The sequence below is a fragment of the Vanessa cardui genome, chromosome 27 (assembly GCF_905220365.1).
Source record: "Vanessa cardui chromosome 27, ilVanCard2.1, whole genome shotgun sequence".
Taxonomy (NCBI): Eukaryota; Metazoa; Arthropoda; class Insecta; order Lepidoptera; family Nymphalidae; genus Vanessa; species Vanessa cardui.
Window position 1 is genome coordinate 7,258,785 of NC_061149.1, and position 21,438 is coordinate 7,280,222.

Genomic DNA, 21,438 nt, shown 5'->3' on the forward strand with positions numbered 1-21,438 from the left:
TACGGTCATTGTATATTATTTTCGAAGGGAAAGTCATAATCGTTATTGTTTAAGTGCTCAGTTTAAAGTTACATCGAAATCGACTTATTATTTTAAAAATAAAAAATAATTGGTGCTTTGGTGCAATAAATAAAAAAATAGAAAAAGTTCTCAACATGTATTTCCTATATGTTTTCCTCATATATATTATGTATTGACTATTATATTTTTATATATTTCGTCCACTAAATATACATTAGATTAGTAATATACATAAACTATGTTGAGGTTTTTATATACAAGCATTTATGGTAGAAGGTAAAATAGATGAAAATCGGTAAAAATGACCGATATTTTTTTTGTTGTTTTTATTAAATATATGTTAAACGCTTAACATTCTCGCGTTTAGATGACCAAAAAATCCGGGTCAGCTGAGTCGTAACTTGCAAGTTGAACGCGGCGGGAATCGAACCGGTTAAACAGCTGGCGGGCAGGTGCGCTCTGAGCTTAAGGCTCTATGTATTTATAGATTTCTTTGTGTAATTGATTTTTATGTAAGTTGTATACACGCACTCGGAAATATAACGACGAGCGATTTCAGACTTGAGAGGTCTCGATCGTGGTACCATGTCTTATGACAACTTACATTAAAGCTTGGTAGTAGCAGGGTAGGGTATTACAAGCCTGCCTGGGTAGGTAAAATATTCTACCGCTGAACAGCAGTACTCAGTATTGCTGTGTTCCGGTTTGAAGGGTGTGTGAGCCAGTGTGACTAGGACAAGGGATATGACATCTTAGTAACTAAGGTTGTTGATACATTAACTATGTAAGAAACGATTATCCTACAGTGCTATTGTTTATGGTGGTGACCGCTTACCATCAGGCAGCCCATGTGCTAGTCCGCCTACCTATATAATATATATAAAAATACGATGAAATTTCACTCGATGGTAGGGCTATCTCGTCTGTAGATATCACCTACCACAAATCTTTTGTGGTAGGTGATATCTACAGACGAGATTGTTATTGTTGTGAACTTAACACATCAACTTCCGAGGTTAGGTTAGTCTTACTGTTAATACCTGTTGACTTCCAGGCAGGATACATTATATACATATATAATTGTATTTAACTAATATGACTGTATTTTTTAAATGTTGAAAAAGAGTAACTACTGATTTTCTTGTCGGTTCTTCTCGGTAGAATCTACTTTCCGAACCGGTGGTAGCTTCACTCAATTGTACAATGACGATTCAAAATTGCTTGTAAAAGCCTATTTGGATAAAGTTTATTTTGATTTTGATCTTTGACAGCGCCAATGTGTAATGTAAATATTTTTAAATTAATTTCGTGTTATCAACAAGAATTTCTTTTTAATCACGATGACAATTGTGTTTTATAATTCCTTCAGAACTGATTCATAGTATTTATTGTTATCGAATATTATCAATACTAATTCGTGAAAATAAAAGTCATGCTTATACCGTTGATCTGAAACAGTCAGTATATACTACATACTAAAACGTTATCCGGAAGGCGCTGCATCGTATGCTATATTGGTTTAGTAGTTTTATATATATTGGTTTAGTAGATTTATCTATTACGTATTAAGAAAAGCGTCTCCTTATTTCTTTATTATTTCTATATTACTCATAACAAATTGGATTGTATTTTACTAAATGCATGTGTATGTATACATGGTACATATACTAATTTCTTTCCGGTTAATCTATGGAACGGCTGGACCGATTTTGATGAGACTTTCACTTCCAAAAGAGAAACATTTTTTTGTTTAATTCGCATTATTAGGCACAGCTAGTATACATATAAAATTGAATTGAATTTTGTTTGTATGTTTATTGAATTTCAAGCTCAACTAGATCTAGATAGAGAATATTGTAATCAATGATGTTGGATGCGTGTAAAACCGCGTCTAAGAACTAGTAGCTAAATGATTTGTATTAGGGTTATCTTATCCGAACGATTTTAGTGATTACGTGACCAGCGACAGGTGGAGAGATTGACTATTAAAATGAAATTTTATTTCAAAGCGACTTTGATTACTCAAGAACCGAGATTGTCCAGTGATATGTGTACTTTAATCGCGGGTACTCAGTTCGAATCCGTATCAGTGAAGTAAAGTAACAGTCTGGTAAATTTCCCACTGCTGGGCTAATGCCTCCTCTCGCATTAAGAGGGTTTGGAACATACTCCACCACGCTGTTCCAATGTGGGTTGGTTGAAATTCTAAGAAATTGGACACATGCAGGTTTCCTCACGATGTTTTCATTCATCACAGAGCACGAGATGAATTTATAAACACAAATTAAGCATATGACTATTCAGTGGTGCTTGCCAGGGTTTGAATCCGCAATCATAGGTTACGGTGCAAGCGGTTCTAACCACTGGGCCATCTCGGCTTAACGTTCGTACTTCAAGTAGCGAAATGTTTTGCCATAGGTTTTTGGAACATTTCGTGCTGTGTAGCGTTGCCTTTATACACTGTAAGGGGACTCCGTGTGACGCTGACTGAGCTATATTGAAAGTGTTGGGTTACTCGACGTCGGTGGTCGGATCGCTTTTGCCCGACTGCGACGTGACGATGTGGTGTTATGTACTTCGCGTGTTTGCTTACTACCGCGGTTATTTTGTAATATCGTTAGTTTTTGTTTGGTTTTTATTTAATCAGATATTACTTACATGTTCTAAGTTTTAATGATTAATTAATATGGAATTCTTTTGGATTTCGTTTACGACGTTGGTCAACAATGGTTCATTAAAAATTAGTTTAATAATAGATTCTACTACTTAAACGAGAAATTAATAAATAATTAATTTATATATTGTAATATATATAAGTTATATTATTATTTTTGAGTAGGATCATTTTATTGAGCAGAAAAACACACGAATGTGGTATACAAAGAGGTCTTACATTAACGATATATTTTAAGATAATCTTTATATATATTTAATATTACAACTCATATTAGCACTGGAATACACTGGATTACAAATATGTGTATGTCAGTACTTTATGTTACAAGGACAATTGTCCCTTATCTGCTAAGTGAAACATTTATAGGGGTAGTACGAAGGGATGATTCGTTATTGGTGGTCTAAGACGTTTTACTTAATATAACGTGTCATTATCGAAGGACGAACTCGCAGACAGACAGACTATCTAGTCAATAAATCCTTCTTGCTGCAAGGTATACGTTTCTATAAAGAAATTCCGCAGATATTTTTAACTTTGCCGTTTCATAAATTCGAATCATTTGTAAAAAAATTTTTTGTAATGAAGTTATTTTATTGAATACGAGATTTTATAGATGACAAAAAGGCGTGGAGTTAATAATTGCTTGCCAGGCAGGATATATTCTTGAGCTTGTTGAGAAAAGTGCTTGTAAAAGCCTACTTGTATAAAGTATATTGTGATTTTGATAACGTTTTAGCTGTTCATTTGTTTTGATGCAATTTTTTTAAATAAAGTTCTTTTGAACGTCAAGCCGTATAACCGAAAGCACACACTAAAAAAAGGTGTCCAAAATTTTTTCTTAAAATTTGGGGATTTAGGTTGTGCAGGAAACCTTACGATTAGCGCTCCGTAACACTAACAAGAGTCATTTGGCGGACGAACGATTTACTCCATCACGATGAAGCCGAATAACGTTATGTTTTTGGATTTGAATTACATCGATTTTTTTTTTAAATTTCAATTCGGTTGGTTGGCTGTATAATTCGCGACCTTAGTCCCAATACTAATAAAAATTTGAGAGTTTTCCCATCGAATCGAATACATACTATCATACAAACGTAACGATCTATTTGAGATCATCTTTCAGTTGGTTCGGATAATTATATTTGAAATCCCAAATATATCCGTATCGTTACAGTAAGAAAGATTTGACTTTGTGTGCGTAAGGCGAAGAGTACGGACAGCAAAAAAAATAAAACAGATTATATTTCTTAACTTTATTTTATTATTTATTTATATTGTATTATTAGATATTTAACCTGGATGGTGTCGCGAGTGAATAGATTTATAATAAGACAATGTATCAAAAAAAGTACAGTCGTATTGATCAATCAGCTTGTAAAATTGATATTATATTCATAACTTTGAATGTTTAATACAAATAAATTTTCAATGAAAAAATTGCAAAGCTTTAGAAATGACGAATAAAATCATTGTTACTTAAAAGTTCTTTTAAGTTAACAAAGAGAAAGGGATCTACCTGCGTACAGGGGTTCGATTCCCAGGACGGTGAAATTTCTCCTCAGGGACCGGGGACGCAAGGTGTCTCGGTGTGGGATACGTTTGGTTTCACGGTTATGGTTGTTTAAATACGTAGAGAAATGTTATTTTTTATATAATGAATTGCAGTTGTATTTTGGGTGGAATGTTAATTGTAATTAAAAGACTGTTGTGAAAATGATTCGTAACTAATCTACAGAAAATTCAATCAAATCAAATTATTTTATTCAATATAGAATTGGTACACTTATTTACTAACAAACTAAACACTACCGGCTCGTAAAACAATTTCGTCATTTCGTAATTATTTACAATTTACAAATATTCAATATTAATAGAAAAACCCAGGAAGAGATCGTTTTAATCCTAAGGCGTTCAACTATAAACTCTTTCGTAGACGTTAACAATTTATACGAATTAGCAATATAGGCATTTAGAACGAACGAAGAAAAAAATGCCAATAATTTTTTTGGACAGCTTCTATGAAGTATGGAGTCTATTTCGACTTGTGTGTCGGAGTCGGCGTCTCTGAGCGCAGATTTAAGCACTTGACAAAAAAAAAACGGTTATTGTTTACATAATTCTGCGGTCGGACGCTTGGGCGGTCGCTTGAAGCTCATCGCTCATCTGTTCGAGTTGGAAGACCCGGTGCACACCTGGCGGCATTGTCTACCATATTTTTTTTAATGATTATCAATATTTTGAAATATATAATCCGATCTGTTTGAAAATACCTATCTAATTGGATATAGGTGAAGCTTTAAGGTGCTTTTTTAATTGTGTCGATCAGCGCGGATTGTATTGATCGATCGGATAGTTTTACTCCAAATACGTATTGGCTAATCAAATCTTACTAAAGTGGCTTGCCATAGCCAATTGGATTTGATCGTGAACGACCAAGTTGAAGAAGCACCTTAAGATACACAGGGATGTAAAATCATGCAATAGACTCAACTCTACTCGCCGCGTTTTTTCGCATGTATCGCGTTGTACAACCCGCGCTTCACCAGATGTGCACCGACCGTAGTAAACGTCAAAATGATCAATTTTAGGTTATAGACTCTTACACCAAGTGATTAGTGGATTTATTAAATAAGTGAAACTATATAAAATCAATTCAAACAAACCAAAGACGAACCGATAAGAGTGAGTGATGTCGTCGGAGATATGGCTATGCGTCACAGTATGAACATGGACCAGAACTTCCTCCCCGCGGACCCCCCACCCGCTCCAGACGTGTACCAGCCCAAGACGGACCTAGCCAGCGAATATTTCAATACCTTCAACCAGATATGCGAGAACTACCGAACTGACTCCGACGTCAATCTTCGGCAAACGTCGGATACGCTTCGGCTATCCTCGGAGATCCTAGACGGCGCTCGGGACGAGTTCATAAGCACAGACTTCCTGGTGAAGAACAAGGAGTACCAGGCGGAATATGCGGAGAGGGTTTTTATGAGTGGCAAAGATGAGCAGATCTTTCAGTTTGGACAGCCGGACGCTTCGGCCCTGCTCAGGCATAGGGCGAGGCGGAGATACAACGAGGAGCATGGTCTGCCGACGACGGTGACCAGCCAGGAGAGCGGGGTTAGTAGATTAATATGCGATTCACTTTTACAGGAATGGGAAAAGGGGAAATGAGGTTTTCTTTGAAGAATTGTAAAGGTCATATTTGTGTAGGTATATATTTTGTATAGTAAACTTTTATACGTAATATTACTCCTTCAAAGGGTGAAAAAACTAACCTTAGTCTATCCAATAAGTTTAAGCTTGGTTCGTTTCAAAATCGATTCAGTAGTTTCGCGGTGAAAGTGTATAGACAGACAGAGTTACTGTTACGTTTATATATTAGTACAATGTCACATATCACCTGACATTTTACTCGGTGGGCTATATGTATATCCTTAGAGAATAGCTCTAGGATGAAGTTGTACTAAAACTAATATATTCCAAATCTCTGTATATACAGTGTATCGTCCATGAAGACAATGAGTAACTTAAAGCACATTTTACCCCATTTAACCCCCGACATTTATCCCTCATTTTACCCCCTCAAGGGATAAAATCAAATAAAAAAGATGTTTTCCGCGGAACTCAAACTATCAAAACACAATGTTTCATCTTAATCGGTTCGATTTAAACTCGAAGCGAAGCTTTCTCATTTATAATTCAAACTTGAACTCAAATACCTTTTTTCAATCTGGAACGACACTACCACCGATTCGGAAAAAGAAACACCCTGACCTGAGAAGAACCGGCGCAAGAAACTCAGCGGGACTTTATGTTTTTCAAATTAATTAAATAAATATTGCATCTGAATAGAAAGATTAGTAGGGATTTACGTCGAATAGAGTATAGACGTGTCTTAGCGTTACGTTATCGTGTTATAATTAGAGGAGTAAATTGGGGTGCGTGGGAGGGAACATTACGCGTTCTGGCCGCGAGTATTTACTATGTCTTGGAGCGTAGTATTTGTGACATAGGCACTTATACAAATCGACTGACGTTTTGATAGCCTCGTATAACAGCAAAGAGGTTTAATTATGCGACTACAGATTTGACAGATAAGGTTTTTTTTTAGATTTATTCAGTCGACAAAAGTCTTAAGCGCCTCGATGAGTTATTTAAATGAGAATGACGATGACGTTTCGTATTTAATTTGTTAAACAGGAGTTATATTTTCAGATTTATTCAGTCGAAAAAGGTCTTAAGCGCCTTCAAATGTTATTTTTCATTTCCCAATTACATATGACGATGGAAAATTTTATTTACGTTATATGTTTAAACGTTGTGATTTAATTGCTTTTTTGATTTGTATTCTCCCGTTTGACGATGTTTTTTTTTAATTAGTGATACATTGTATACGTGATTGATATTCGTTTTGTTTTTAATTACTAATTTGATTAAATGAAACAATACGCTTGAACGTGAGAATATTGCTGTTTATTATCTGCATTCAAATGACCAAAGGCAAGAGTTCAGTGACTTCTTTTCCTCTGTTTATATGTTTTTGTATATATATTATATATATGTCGAAGCGTCAAAAAGTTTAATTAGGATTTATTTATTTTTTATTGTACATACTGGTGACGTCAGTGTAACGTAGAAAACATAACAGCAAAAAAAGGGATATTTGAAAGAATATTGGGAGAAAGAGATTACGAATGTGAACGACTAGACTTATATCTGGATTTTACTTGGTGGTAGAGCATGGTGCAAGCCTGTCTGGGTAGGTACTCATCAGTTATTCTACCGCCAAACAACAGTACTCAGTATTGTTGTGTTCCGGTTTGAAGGGTGAGTGAGCCAGTGTAACTACAGGCACAAGGGGCATGACATCTTAGTTCCCAAGGTTGGCGGCACATTGACGATGTAAGGAATAGTTAATATTTCTTACAGCGTCATTGTCTATGGGCGATGGTGACAACTTGCCATCGGGTGGTCCATATGCTCGTCCGCCAAACTATATCATAAAAAAAATCATGTCATAACGAGTATATATGCCAAGCTCTTTTCAGTTGAATCTCATTCCGAACTGGTGGTATTTATACGTTAAGAAATAACCTCTAAATTTACTATTCAAAGCCTGCTTGTACAAATTTACTTGAATGGGGTATATTTTGATTAACTTGCTCTTAATGAATTTGAAAACGTAGTCTTCGTTTAAGATTCAAGTATTCCAACTATTGAGCTAACTCGGTTTTTTAATGATAGATATGTAATTCGTTTAATTAATTAATTATTGTAATTAACGCTGCTTAAACGTATACGCGAGCGTTCCAAGAGGTCAATGAACTCGTTCCCGATTAGCCATGGGTCCCCACTACGTGGTGGGGGGTGTTATGATAACATTGTAATTGTTGAAGTTAATTTGAAAAAAGAATACGTTTTAAATTAACCAATGATTGACCAATTAATAGTGTTATGAAGGTGTTTTGACAATGGAAGTGTATATTTTAGCCCCTTTTTTAATAAACTAAGGGATGTTATGTTATTCAAATCCCTTATACATACATACATTGAAATCCTGTAACATTTCTACTGATGAGCTAAAAGCTCCTCTCCCTTTTGAGGACGTTTGGAGATTATTACACCACGCTGCTCCAATGTGTGTTGGTAAATACTCATGTGGCAGAATTTCGTTGAAATTAGACACATGCAGTTTACCTCACGATGTTTTCGTTCACTCTCGACCAGGATATGAATTATGAACCCGCTATCATATCTACTCTTTCTCTTATGTATCATCCCTTATATCTCTTGCTGCTAATGTTAGATTCAAAGATCTCCTCTCCTTTTGGACGAGAAAGCTGGAAACTCAACTGATCCAACATTAACGCCTATCGATGCCCATCTGATAGAAATCAAGTGAAACGCAATCCGATACGTAGGTTCGATTCCGGACTAATGGATTTACGTAACGCGAGACCTGTAATTGACGCGTTTGATGGTGCAGTCAGGGGTCGCCTGTGAATGGGGTGCGTTATATAAAAATAATGTTTTTGTCTAATACAAATGATTTTTATCCTTATGTCTTGTTAGATAAGGTTTATTTTGTCACTGTGGTGATAACTATAATGTATTGTATTTAACTACAAAATTAAATATCCCACTGCTGGATATAGATTTAAGTACTTTACATGGTACTCTTCAATTCGAACGGCATGTACTATACATGTGAGAAAATTCAATTTAACATAAGCACGTTTCCCAATGATGGTTTTGCACATATAAACGCTAGTTGAGCACATGGAATTCAGAGATGCGTTTCTGAGTTTGAACCCGCTACCTTCGGTTGTTTCACACGTTCTGAGCCATCGCTTATATCAAATAATTAATTAAAATGTAACAATAATTATGTCATGGGACAACTAGCAAAACATTTCTTGTACAAAAAAGCATATCCTCTCTAGTCGTATGGTCCAATATATAAGCTAATAGCGTTAAATATATATATATATATATTTATAATTTTAAACCAACCTACATATTTATTTGATGTTTTCTTGACGTATAAATGTTATTGTATATGCGTGTTTTAGGTTCTCTTAACTCTTGAACTTGCGAAGAATACGAATATATTTACAAACTAGCGGTCGCCCGCGGCTTCGCCCGCGTAGATAATAGATAATAGGTTCATAATCAGTCTTCTAATATCCCTACTGCTGAGGCACGGTCACATTTGAAGAATTACTGCAACCGGCGCTTGGATCTATTGTGATAAACCCCAAATTCGTGATCACAACACCTCAGCCAGACTAACATCAGCCACGAATCTGATGAGGTTCTTAGGGTCGGAGGCCATTATGCCCTCTAAGGACCGGAGTTAGAACATTTTATAGTTCTATCTTTTATAGTTTAGGCATCATACGCAAAAAATCAACTTTTTTGGTAGATTTTTTCCTTCTTTGTCCGAAAAACCCAAAATATCTTACCGAACCCTATTTTTTTTTCAAAATAGAATTTAGCCTATGTCATGCGGGATTAATTTAGCTTTCGAATGGTGAAAGAATTTTTAAAATCGGTCCAGTAGTTTTTGAGCCTATTCATTACAACCAAACAAACAAAGGTTTCCTCTTTATAATATTAGTGTAGATTAACTTAAAATATTACAATAAAAAAAATAGTAGTCTATGTCCTTTCTCGGGCTCTAGAGTATTTGTGTACCAAATTTCATTTGAATCTGTCTAGTCGTTTTGTCGTAAAAACGAGACAAAGTAACGATATTAGTATGGATTCTCACGATGTAATTATAGTTGTATCGATGGCATTTAAAAATGATTTCTCATTAGTTTTAAATCGCTACCGCTCATGACATAGGCTGTTGTTCTAATTCATCTCACAGGAAACGACCCAGTGATGCGTCAGTGAGATTATATGATTGTGTATCCTTTCTGTACTCGCCTCGGATTCTTTTTATAGCACAGCTTATTTCCAAGGGAGATTGCACAACCCTGTTAAACTGTGCCCAAATAAGGCTCTATTGGTATGTTTGGGACTTTAGAATCTGACTGATAGGAGACCTGCCTGTTCGTGATCTAGTATACCATACCTTTGAGGGTATATATAAATCATAATATATCGTACAAGCGTAATCGTCATTTTATAAAACTACTACCGACTTAGTATCTTAATTCCACCGAGAAGAACCGATAGGGAACTCAGTTGTTCGTACTCTAAAAACTCTTTTCCATCTTTTGAATTACAAAGTTATGACAGGTATATATAATTATAGATATGCTGTGCCTACTGGTCAAACATTATTAGATGAAAGCTTTTATTTAAATTTATTCATATGTTTTTTTTATTACGTTTGATTCGCGACCAAGTCGATGTAGAAAAAGTTCAATAGTTCTCTATGTCGTCTTGGGTCTGGGTGTTTGTAGTACCGTCGTTACTTCTGATTTCCATAACACAAGTGCTTAAGCACCTTACATTGGGATCAGAGTAATGTGTGTGATTCTGTCCAATATTTTTGTTTATTTATCTAGTAGGTTCATAAAAGCACTTTTGAGTCGTCATATTAGTGTTGAATGAAATGTAGAGCTACCACCAGTGACCATCGGTGACGTCATCGTTCAAATATAAACCCAAGACAAAGTAATGTTCAAATCGATGTGCTCAATGTAACCGTATTGAAATTCAGGGAAGGATGTAATCAAATATTTCTAAAAAATAATATGTTCTCGATCGAGTCTCGGAATTAATGAGTCAGAGTCTATTGTTGAGTTTAATGTCTGCGCGCGCGCCGATCTCGAGTCGATTTTACGCTCTTCGATCAAACTAACAGTTTTTTAAATGACGCGTTAGGAATTTTTAACAAGTTATATAAATATATACACTTGAGGTTGAATTTGTTGGTATATGTTATGTTGGGTTAGTTTTTGTTGAACAATTGACGTATATATGAGACTTTATTTTTGTTTTCTTTGTTGATTTAGTAAGCAAGTTATACGGATTTCAAAAACAATTTAAATATCTGTCATAGTTACTGAGAAAAAAATATTTTAAAATCGTTAAGGGCAGTTTTCCCCACATCTCCTTTACGAGTGACAGCAGAGATCAAAAATCATGAGTATAAATACTTTGGGAAAGAATAAACTGCGTCCAAAGATGCCAGAGCAATTTCCTTATAGTAAGTCTGCTATACCCTTTATGGTGGATAGACTATCCCAGGATAACTGTTATGAAAGTGCTTTAAAGACCGATCAGCGTGTATATTGGCTGGTACAATAGGTGTTTGTATTAACCACCCAAATTGGTAAGCTTAACCAATCACAAATTAAACTATATCCAAATACATAAGCCTCAGATAGTTTAAATTTTGGTCAACTCATAAGGAATAGTGTGTCATTAGCAATTAAGTGTACTTAACCGGTCCTTATAGAGGACAATGCTACACTAATATTATACATAATTGCATACACTCGAGGCCTGAATCACGCGGACAACTTGAAAGTGTCCGTTTATATATTTGTTACGCATTTATGTCGGAATTATTTTTCATTACATAGTATGAAACAAAGTCGCTTACCGCTGTCTGTCCATATGTATGCTTAGATCTTTAATATTATGCAACGGATTTTGATGCGGTTTTTTATGATAGATTGATTGATTCAAGAGGAAGGTTTGTGTGTATCATACATGCACAATATAATAGAGACATGACAGTTTTAGAGGTGCGAAGCCGGAGTGGGTAGCTAGTATGTTCTCCAATCGGCAAAATTTGGTTATAACCCTTACAGAGACAGACAGAGTAACTTGTGATTTCAGTCCATGATGTTATGTTTCTTTGGGTAAGATTTTCTTCAACGACCTTTACAATCGTGGTGAATGGTGGTACCATCAGATTTTAACTGGGAGAGAATAGAGACTACGCGCGTCTCTATTCTCTCCCAGTTAAAATCTGATGGTACCACCATTAGACTACGAATTAGACTACGAATAGTCACGCGCATGACACATGTGTGTTTACACACACATGTATCATGCGCGTGACTCGTGACCGTAACCAAGAGCAGAAGGTACTAATCACCACGATTTCAATAGACATATAGACATTTTGGAAACTATATAATGCAATTGAAATGCACTTCCGTTTGTTCCATATTGAATTAACATTCTGTATAGTTAAGTTGAGTCAGCGGTGTACTTTATGCTCATAGGCTTTAACGGGAAACGCTTGACAAGTCAGCTAGCCATATGTGGAGTTCGATTCCGCGGTCGAACACGACCGAAGAAACACTTTGCCTGAACGCTTCAAACGTATATACATAATAGTTGTTTGTTTGTATGTTATATATGTACTTAAGTATTAATTTACGTTTGTTATTATCTTATGCTACGAGCCGAGATGACCCAGTGGTTAGAACGCGTTAATCTTAACCGATGATTGCGGCTTCAAACCCAGGCAAGCACCACTATATATATATGTGCTTAATTTGTGTTTATAATTCATCTCGTGCTCGGCGGTGAAGGAAAACATCGTGAGGAAACCTGAATGTGTCTTATTTCGTCGAAATTCTGCCACATATGCATTCCACGAACCCGCAATGGAAAAGCGTGGTGGAATATGTTCCAAAGCCTCTCCTTAATGGAAGAGGAGGCCTTATCCCAGCAGTGGGAAATGTACAGGTCGTTCGTTCGTTTATAATACGATGTATTAATTTTCCAATATGCCAACCGTAATCTGTTGTATGCATATCAAAACATATATCGATATGCGATTGATAACACAATCTTATATAGAATTAGTCATTCAGATACATTTTATTGTAACTGATTTATCTTGGAACGAGGGTTTTATCTTGGTAATTAAAATATAATGTACGTTATATCTTAATAAGATTAGTTTTGTGTATTACTGTGTTACCAGCCCAATGTCTAAGTGACTAGGTCGATTGTGACACATGACAACTATAAATAAATAAATATGAGACAACGTCACATACATTACTCTGATCCCAATGTAAGTAGCTAAAGCACTCGTGTTTTGGAAAATCAGAAGACAACATAGAAAACTAATCTACATTGACTCTGGACCCGGGACCTCGGAGTGGCGGTACCCATGAAAACCGTTGTACACACCACTCGACCACGGAGGTCGTCGACTGTACTCTATTCCCACCAAATAATCAATATTTAACAGCAGATTGACGCAAATTAAATTACAGTCTAGTCGTTATTTTTCGGCACATCTATGCCTTTCTTGATGGTAGGGCTTTGTGCAAGCCCGTCTGAGTAGGTACCACCACTCATCAGATATTCTACCGCTAAACAACAGTACGCAGTATTGTTGTGTTCCGGTTTGAAGGGTGAGTGAGCCAGTATAACTACAGGCAGAAACAACATCTTAGTTTTCAAGGTTGGTAGCGTATTGACGATGTAAGGAATAGTTAATATTTCTTACAGCATTATTGTCTATGGGTGATGGTGGCCCATATGCTCGTCCGCCAACCTATAACATAAAAAATAATAATAAATGATTTCCTATGAGCAGCTATCGCCCAATAATCATTTATTGTATCCATACAAAGCCGGGTATAGCTAGTTGTCTGAATTTGTAATGTCTCAGTGTCCTATTGTGAGTTCGATTCATGATTGTCGCTCTCCGTACGCCAGATATGGGTATTATCTTATGATATTAATGTCCGCTGTCCGACTTTCCCTCGCAATTATGAATGTACGTTTTCGTCTGTAATGCGTAAAGCAAATCTCTATAAGTAATTATATCCAATGGTTTTACTATAGCTTTTAAATTTATAGTAGTTAATGTTACTTGGTTGTAATGGTATATTGTTTGTCTATTGTAAGGTTTGGGTAGACTTTCTTACCTCCGATGTCTACGGTCGATGGTGACTACTTACCAAAAGTGATCCTTGGGCGTCAATAAAATAAATAGTAGCATGTCACATACCGTCATAACCATGGGGTAGTTGGGTTGGCAGCGTTGGGTTCTTGGAACCTAACTTGGAAGCTGAATGGTACACCTTTTAGGACACGCTAACTATCATTGTTTTGTTTTGTGTTTTTTTTTTTTTGTTGATCAAGTAATGCGTTCTTTATTTTTATTTTGTGACCTAAATAAACAATTAATTAGATTTAAAGCTACCACTGGTTCGGAATGCAGATTCCTTCGATAAAGAACGCTACGTTTTTCAGTAGTTACTATTGCTTCATAACCCAGCGAAAATTAATTATGTATATTCAAATTCTCGACATATATAATTTTGTAGGAAATTATGTTTAATTATTGTTAATTACAATTGTTTTTATATGGAATATGAATGTTTTAAAAGTAACAATTTCATAATTATATAGTATTACTACCTATTAATTTATTTAAGATATGTATAATTATATCTAAGTATTTATAATATTACAAAGATTTCAATATACGATTTAATTTATTGATGAGTATTTATATATACAGTATTACGTACACCGGATATGTTTGAGTGTAATAATTACAATAAAAGCTTATGGGTGTTTTTTTCCTTAAACGAAATCTCAGCGCCGTCTACTGGGTACAATATAAACCATCCAATAAAAACTCTATCGATATTCTTTCAGTCGTTTCGGAGGAGTTCCGTGACGAACTATATATGTAATATATAAAGATTATGATCTATTTTTATGCATAAATAATTAATTGACATATAATTATGTAATTTTCTATCTGTTACAGTATGGCAGCGATGAATTCGGTCACGACTCGCCCAGCCGGTACGCGTCTCCGAAGGGCGCCGGCAACAGCGCCGGCTACCAGGAGCCGTACTACGGCGGCGAGTGGGCGGCGGGCTACTACCAGCCGCCGCCGCCGCCGCCCTACCACCATGACCCCTACGCTACGTCACCTGGTATGTATCATGTGGGACTATAACATCAATCCTTTTCTGTTATGTCTATTTTCTGAGTGTACTTGTTTCTTTGTATAGAAGTATGTAGACAGATCCTTCTTTTCCAGTGGGAATTTGGGCAAGTGCCCAGGACCCCACGATCGACAGGGGTTTCTCTTAGATCAAATAAAAATATCTACCTATTTTCAAAATAAAGGTGTTTACTAATACATCCAGAATCTACAAAGAGGGTAATAAATCAGTAACTAGATATATCAAAACATTGTTTATTAACAAATAAAGAAGAAGAAGAACAATGGAAATTTCTTTGTCTATTCTTACAAAAAAGTATTCTGTCAACGTCATTAAGCTAATATACCCAGGGTCTAGGTATAGGTTGAAGACGGCCCTAGATTAAGATGCGATTGAGACTAGAAATAGAGTTGAAAAAGTTTTCTATTTAGATCAGTAATCTTGCCAAATACCACAGACTTTATGAGCCGTTATGTATTACATATGTGTGAGCTTTATACTTGGTGGCCGGATTTGTTCAACCCTGTTTGGGTAAGTAACCTCATCAGATATAAACGCAATACTCTGTATCGTTGTGTTCTGATTTGGACGGTGACTGAACCAGTTATAATCATCAAGGACATAACACCTTAGTTTCCAAGACCGGTGGTAGGATCGACTAAATTGTACTGGATCAGCGTGATGAAATAATTTCCAAACTTAATCCTCTCGATAAAAAGAGGTCAGTTACATACATTTAAAAATTAATTAACTTGTGTAAGCACGCAGTCGATATAATCGCTTTCCGATACGTATCGCAAATCCGTAGTAAATGTGACATTTGATTCCGAGTCTTTGATGAAATCACGAACGCAATTCATCATTTCAACGTATACAATTTTCCTTAACAGCAAATACATGTGACCGCTTCCCAGAAAACTCTCGGTAGGAAACTTGACATCTGGGTAAGCTTGAACCAGAACTGAGAGGTCAATAGTTATTATCTTATAAGTGTATTTATGTTAGTTGTTCGATTTGCCGAGAGAGCCGAGATGGTCCAGTGGTTCGAATTCGGGCATCTTAATCCAAGATTGCGGGTTCAAACCCAGGCAAGCACCGCTGAATGTTTACGTGCTTAATTTGTGTTTATTATTCATCTCATGTTCGGCGGTAAAGGAATATAATTTCAACTTAATTTACCATTTAATCCAAAGTCAAAGTTGGTCAAAAACTAACTTTAAATATATTAAGGTCGCTATAGTAGTCAAACTCGATTTGAAAAACTTCAGCACATTCTTACTGACTGATAATGTTCGTCTTCACGTTTGGACTTAATTTCCACTTACCATCAGGTGGAGTGGAGTCATATGCCTTTCCGGAACGTATAAAAAAAACACAATCGTTTATTTTTGCAATTACAAATACTATTGGGTATTAGTGTAGATAATATTTGAATAAGTGTTTTCTTATATGGGATGTGCTTCCGTTTTCAGGTATAGCAGGCGCGCCGGCGGCGGACACGAGCTCGACGGGCGGCGCCGAGCTGCCTCTGCCGCCGATGTCATCGTTCAGGGCGGCGGCCCCCGTGCACTCGCCCAGCGATCCCATGATCGTGGCGAAACCGCCCATGCAGCCGGTAAGGCGGATGCTAACTTAAAATCCGATCTTCGATTCCGAATGTCATCTCATCCGATATCTGAACGCGTCATTCGCACATGTGTTCAATGACGATGTGAGAAGTGTAATCTTGTTTTTTAGTGTAGCTCGTCAATGACTACGTGATTTAATGCGTCACTCATGATGCTTGCGTGTCTGTGTCGGTTGGGTGTGGTCTGTCCACACGACACAGACTTGGCACAGGATTTTGTCGTAGACTTAACAGTCTGAATAAAAAGCGGCCTTTGCCTCGGATATTTCATTCAGTATAATTTTAATCAATTAACACATACTATTAGTCGAAGGGACAAGTGACATTCCACAGTTTTTTTTTTATAGGATACATTTTCGATATCGGATTGATTCGCTTAAGTTTACGGAATTCATAATATTCCCGGTTCTAATGTCCAAAAGTCGTCTTTTACACTTCAAAATATTGTTCAAAACTTAATTCGACTTATCAAAATGTGATTATGTCATCCATGCTACTTATATTAATATTATAAATGTGAAAGTAATTTTGTCTGTCTGTCTCTCTTTCACGACCAAATCACTGAACTGAATTTGATGAAATTTGGTGTGTAGCAAACTTGAACTACACATAAAGACATAGGGTAGTTTTTTTGTGTAACCAACCAAGCAACTAGTGTTAACAAAATGAGTGGTCGGCGTCAGATGTACGCGGGCGCGGCCAGCACGCCGGGCGCGGGCGGCGAGGCGGGCAGCCTGTCGTCGTACGGCTCGTCGCCGTCCACGCCCGTGCACTCGCCGCCGCCGCTGCACGCGCGCCTCTACCCGCCGCTCAAGCACTCGCCGCACCACGCGCACCACGCGCACCACAACGGACAGGTGAGCGCACCAAACTAGAGCGCGTCAATATAGCGAACTCCTAAAGGCAACAATGCCACCGAACCTGCAAGCCCCATGTGACATATATCAGATATATCCACAGACGGTGGAAATTACTTCCCATCACATAATCCTCATGCTCGTTTGCCAGCTAGAACATAACAAAAGATTGCGAAGAAGATGGTCATAATGTCGTCCTGCTGAAAGATATCAGTCTTGGCGGGTTTTCCGAAGGATTTTTAGTGCAAGCGTTTTTCGGCAAAATTTGGTACGCTCTGATTGTGGTGGGTGTCTTCTCTCCGATGGGATGGCAAATTTGATATGACCGGCAAGAGTTCAGTCGCAGCACCATGCTTTTCGAAGATCGGCATTGTATAATTTTGTATATAGTATATTTACCTAAACTTGGCTGACACGCTACCACGTGTCTAGATGTATCAAAGTATTAGTTGAAATTCTGATACATATATAAACAAACGCTAACAAATCGGCACTTGTAGCTTCTAGAAGAAGTGTTTCCACAGAATATCCCAATAAACATGACCTTTGCCACCAATTCTAGACCTCATAAGTCAGGCCTTATATATCGAAGCATCTGGTCGTGATTATTAATATGTATATGAATTCAATTCCAGCAAGCAAACTGGGTAGCGACGGGAGTATCGTCACCGCCCACCGCCTCCACGCCTCACGCACCACTACCCGGCTCCGTCATACCGAACGGTCACCAGCACGTCGTTTTCCCACCGGTCATGGTAAGTGGAACGTCTGGGCTCCATCGATCCACCACAAACCGAATTAATTTGCTGATGGTAGCCACCAATATATAAAAGAATCAGAAGTTTATAGTAATAAGACAGAGGTACCATCACCACTTAGACCGACGAGAGATTCTTCTTTGTGTAATTTGAAACAAGTTGTGGCATGTTCCCCGCATGTACGTTACTAACTTTTTTTTTTTTGTAAATTATATCGATCAGTGTACGAAATGTTAAGTGCTATAATTTGAGTGCAGTAAGATTTTATAGCATAGACGTTTCTATGTAAAAGCTTTTGATATATATATTTTTGTTTGAAACAGCCGAGTGTGATAATAAATTAAATTATTTTTTTTTGCTATGGCAACACTGTAACATGTCAAGATACGTCATTATTGTCTCTGGTTGGTTTGAAAATGGAACAGTTGTTATTGGTCGTTCGATTTTTAAATCTGTTCTTGTATCGATTTTAATTTAAGATCGCACTCGGCTTAATTGTTTTCTGTTGTTTTCTGTGTTCTTAATACCAGCGAGCGTGGAGCTATTAGCCTTCGTAGGTTTTTTTTTTGTTAATAAAATAGTTATTGAGTTGATTTTTTTTGTAGCTAGTCGCTAGAATATGTATTTTGCTCTTGTATAATGTGATAGAAATTACGTATAAATGTAATACGTTTCCTAAAAAGGGGGGGTTTTAGCATCTTTTGTTTAATGAAAATTAAAGTTTATAAAAAAAAATCGATTTACAATATTATACCCACCAATAATAGTTGAATTTAAGTTCAGGCGTAAATACTCCCAATGCCTAGGATTGTAAGTTACTACCGAAACTATAGTATATCTTTTGTTTAATGAAAATTAAAGTTTATAAAAAAAAAATCGATTTACGAAATCATCCCCACCATTAATAGTTGAATTTAAGTTCAGGCGTAAATACTCCCAATGCCTAGGGTTGTAAGTTACTAGTTTACTAGTTAGTTAACATACCCAATAATAGTTGAATTTAAGTGCCCCCTCCAGGCGTAAATACTCCCAATGCCTAGGGTTGTAAGTTACTACCGAAACTACGCCAACAATATACCTACCCCCCCCCCCCCCCAATGTAACGGCTGGCTAGCTCCCGTTCGCGTCTGAACGATACCGATGGTCAGGGCGCGCCGGCTGAGCAGCGGCAGCTCGACGAGGCAATGGTCTTCCTCCGCGAACACTCTGACGTGGGGGTGAGTGGCGCTTGGTGGTACCACGCGGTAATGGCTTCACCACACACATACACTGGGAAACATTCATATCAAATAGTCACCATTCGTGTATTGTGCAACTGAACAATCTTGAGAGTTTATGTTGTCTTAAATTTTCGCGATTATTACACATTTAAATAAAACTAATTATAACGGATGAATCGCGTATATTAATTATTTTTAAACATCCCGACGTTTCGAGCACTTTGCAGTGTTGCAAAGTGCTCGAAACGTCGTTGTTGTTTGCACTTTGCACCCGTGACCACGAACACTGCAAAGTGCTCGAAACGTCGGGATGTTTAAAAATAATTAATATACGCGATTCATCCGTTATAAATAGTTTTATTTAAAATCTTGAGAGTTGCTATCGTATTTGGAATTCTGTTAATTAATAAAGAACAATACACAAGTGGGAATATAGCGTCAAAAATGTTTCGATTTCGCGTTATAAGCAGAAACGTTGCACATTCTCAATTTTACTTTACGTAAATTCAATGTAATTCAATAATATCTGATTATTGTTTAAATAGATAAGATTATTATTACTACGAAGCCTTTACCACGTTTGGTACTTTTTTATAATCAGAACCTTCAATATTGTATTAATTAGTATATTTTTTTTAATATATATCGTCATCTTGAACTGACACAGCGTAACAGACGGTTGAAAGTTAAACGCTTAATACCTTTCGTTCCTGTTAAACATAAATTAATTGGGAAAAACAACGCCATACATTTATTTATTATTGGAGTCAATTTATCTGCAAAAAATATTAAAGTCAGGCAGGAAATTTGTCTTTAGACAATTTAAAAAATGAGCCAAGTATTTTTTTCATCAACGAATTAAAAAATATCTTTATATATATAATATAATATTGGAACATACTCTACCACGCTGTTCCAATGCGAATTGGTGGAATACACATGTGGCAGAATTTTGATGAAGTTAGACACATACAGGTTTCCTCACGATGTTTTTCTTCACCGCCGAGCACGAAATGAATTATAAACACAGATCGAGCACATATATCTAGTGGTGCTTGTTGGTTTGAACCCGTAATCATCGATTAAGATGCACGCATTCTAACCACTGGGCCATCTCAGCTCATATCATTGTAATTTTCCTAATTGATGAATAGTACCCGTTCGAAGACAGGGCGCTTAACCAGTTATATTAAATGAAAATCGTTGTAACACTTCAAGATGACAATATATGAGAGCATGTATATTTTGTATATATTAATGTATTAGTTGAAATGATGATATATGTAAACATATAACTCGTTTCGAATGATACTCGGTACGTTATGAAGCGTGGCATGATAGTGAGCTACTGTTTATATTTATTTTGCTAATCGAATTGCGCTTTTAAATCCCTTTCGAATATTATTTTAATTTTCCTTAAAATACATTTAAAAAAATGACAAATCATTATTGGATTATATTTGCAAATGTATTTCGAATACCGACTGTATGTATATCAGAATAAGATATATATTTACTTGTATGTATTTGTTGTTGTCATTTAAATGATACATATATAACGTTTAAGTAAATCAAAATGCTCATATTATTATTAATTGTGTCAGTTTGATTTATGTTTATTTAACAAGGATTTCGCGCTGTGTTTTGAAACGTTGAAGCTAAAAAAATAATTATATATTTTTTAATCTTTTATTTTTTTGCTGTCGGTACTTTAGTGTACGATCTTTGAAATGAAGCGTGATAAGGATTCCTCGATAGTAATGTGTTAAATTAAACTGGTATTGTTAATATTAATATATAGTACAGTGGAGCCCCGGTAATCCGACGAACATTTAAACCATTTAATTTGCTACACACATATATAACAT

The 21,438-nt window shown here is 36.3% G+C and overlaps 1 protein-coding gene across 5 annotated transcripts in view; it reads left to right on the plus strand.

Moving 5' to 3' along the window:
• Window positions 1-21,438, plus strand: part of LOC124541054 (protein daughterless) — a 127,571-nt gene that overhangs the window by 95,578 nt on the left and 10,555 nt on the right. For 3 of the 5 annotated variants that reach the window (XM_047118857.1, XM_047118859.1, XM_047118856.1), the window contains exons 2-7: window positions 5,290-5,824; window positions 14,925-15,096; window positions 16,581-16,723; window positions 17,419-17,592; window positions 18,228-18,347; window positions 19,499-19,567. In XM_047118857.1, coding sequence (XP_046974813.1) covers window positions 5,405-5,824; window positions 14,925-15,096; window positions 16,581-16,723; window positions 17,419-17,592; window positions 18,228-18,347; window positions 19,499-19,567 — 1,098 coding nt within the window. In that variant the 5' untranslated portion in view covers window positions 5,290-5,404. The remainder of the gene's footprint in view (window positions 1-5,289; window positions 5,825-14,924; window positions 15,097-16,580; window positions 16,724-17,418; window positions 17,593-18,227; window positions 18,348-19,498; window positions 19,568-21,438) is intronic. The other 2 variants (XM_047118860.1, XM_047118861.1) reach the window with 1 other exon arrangement.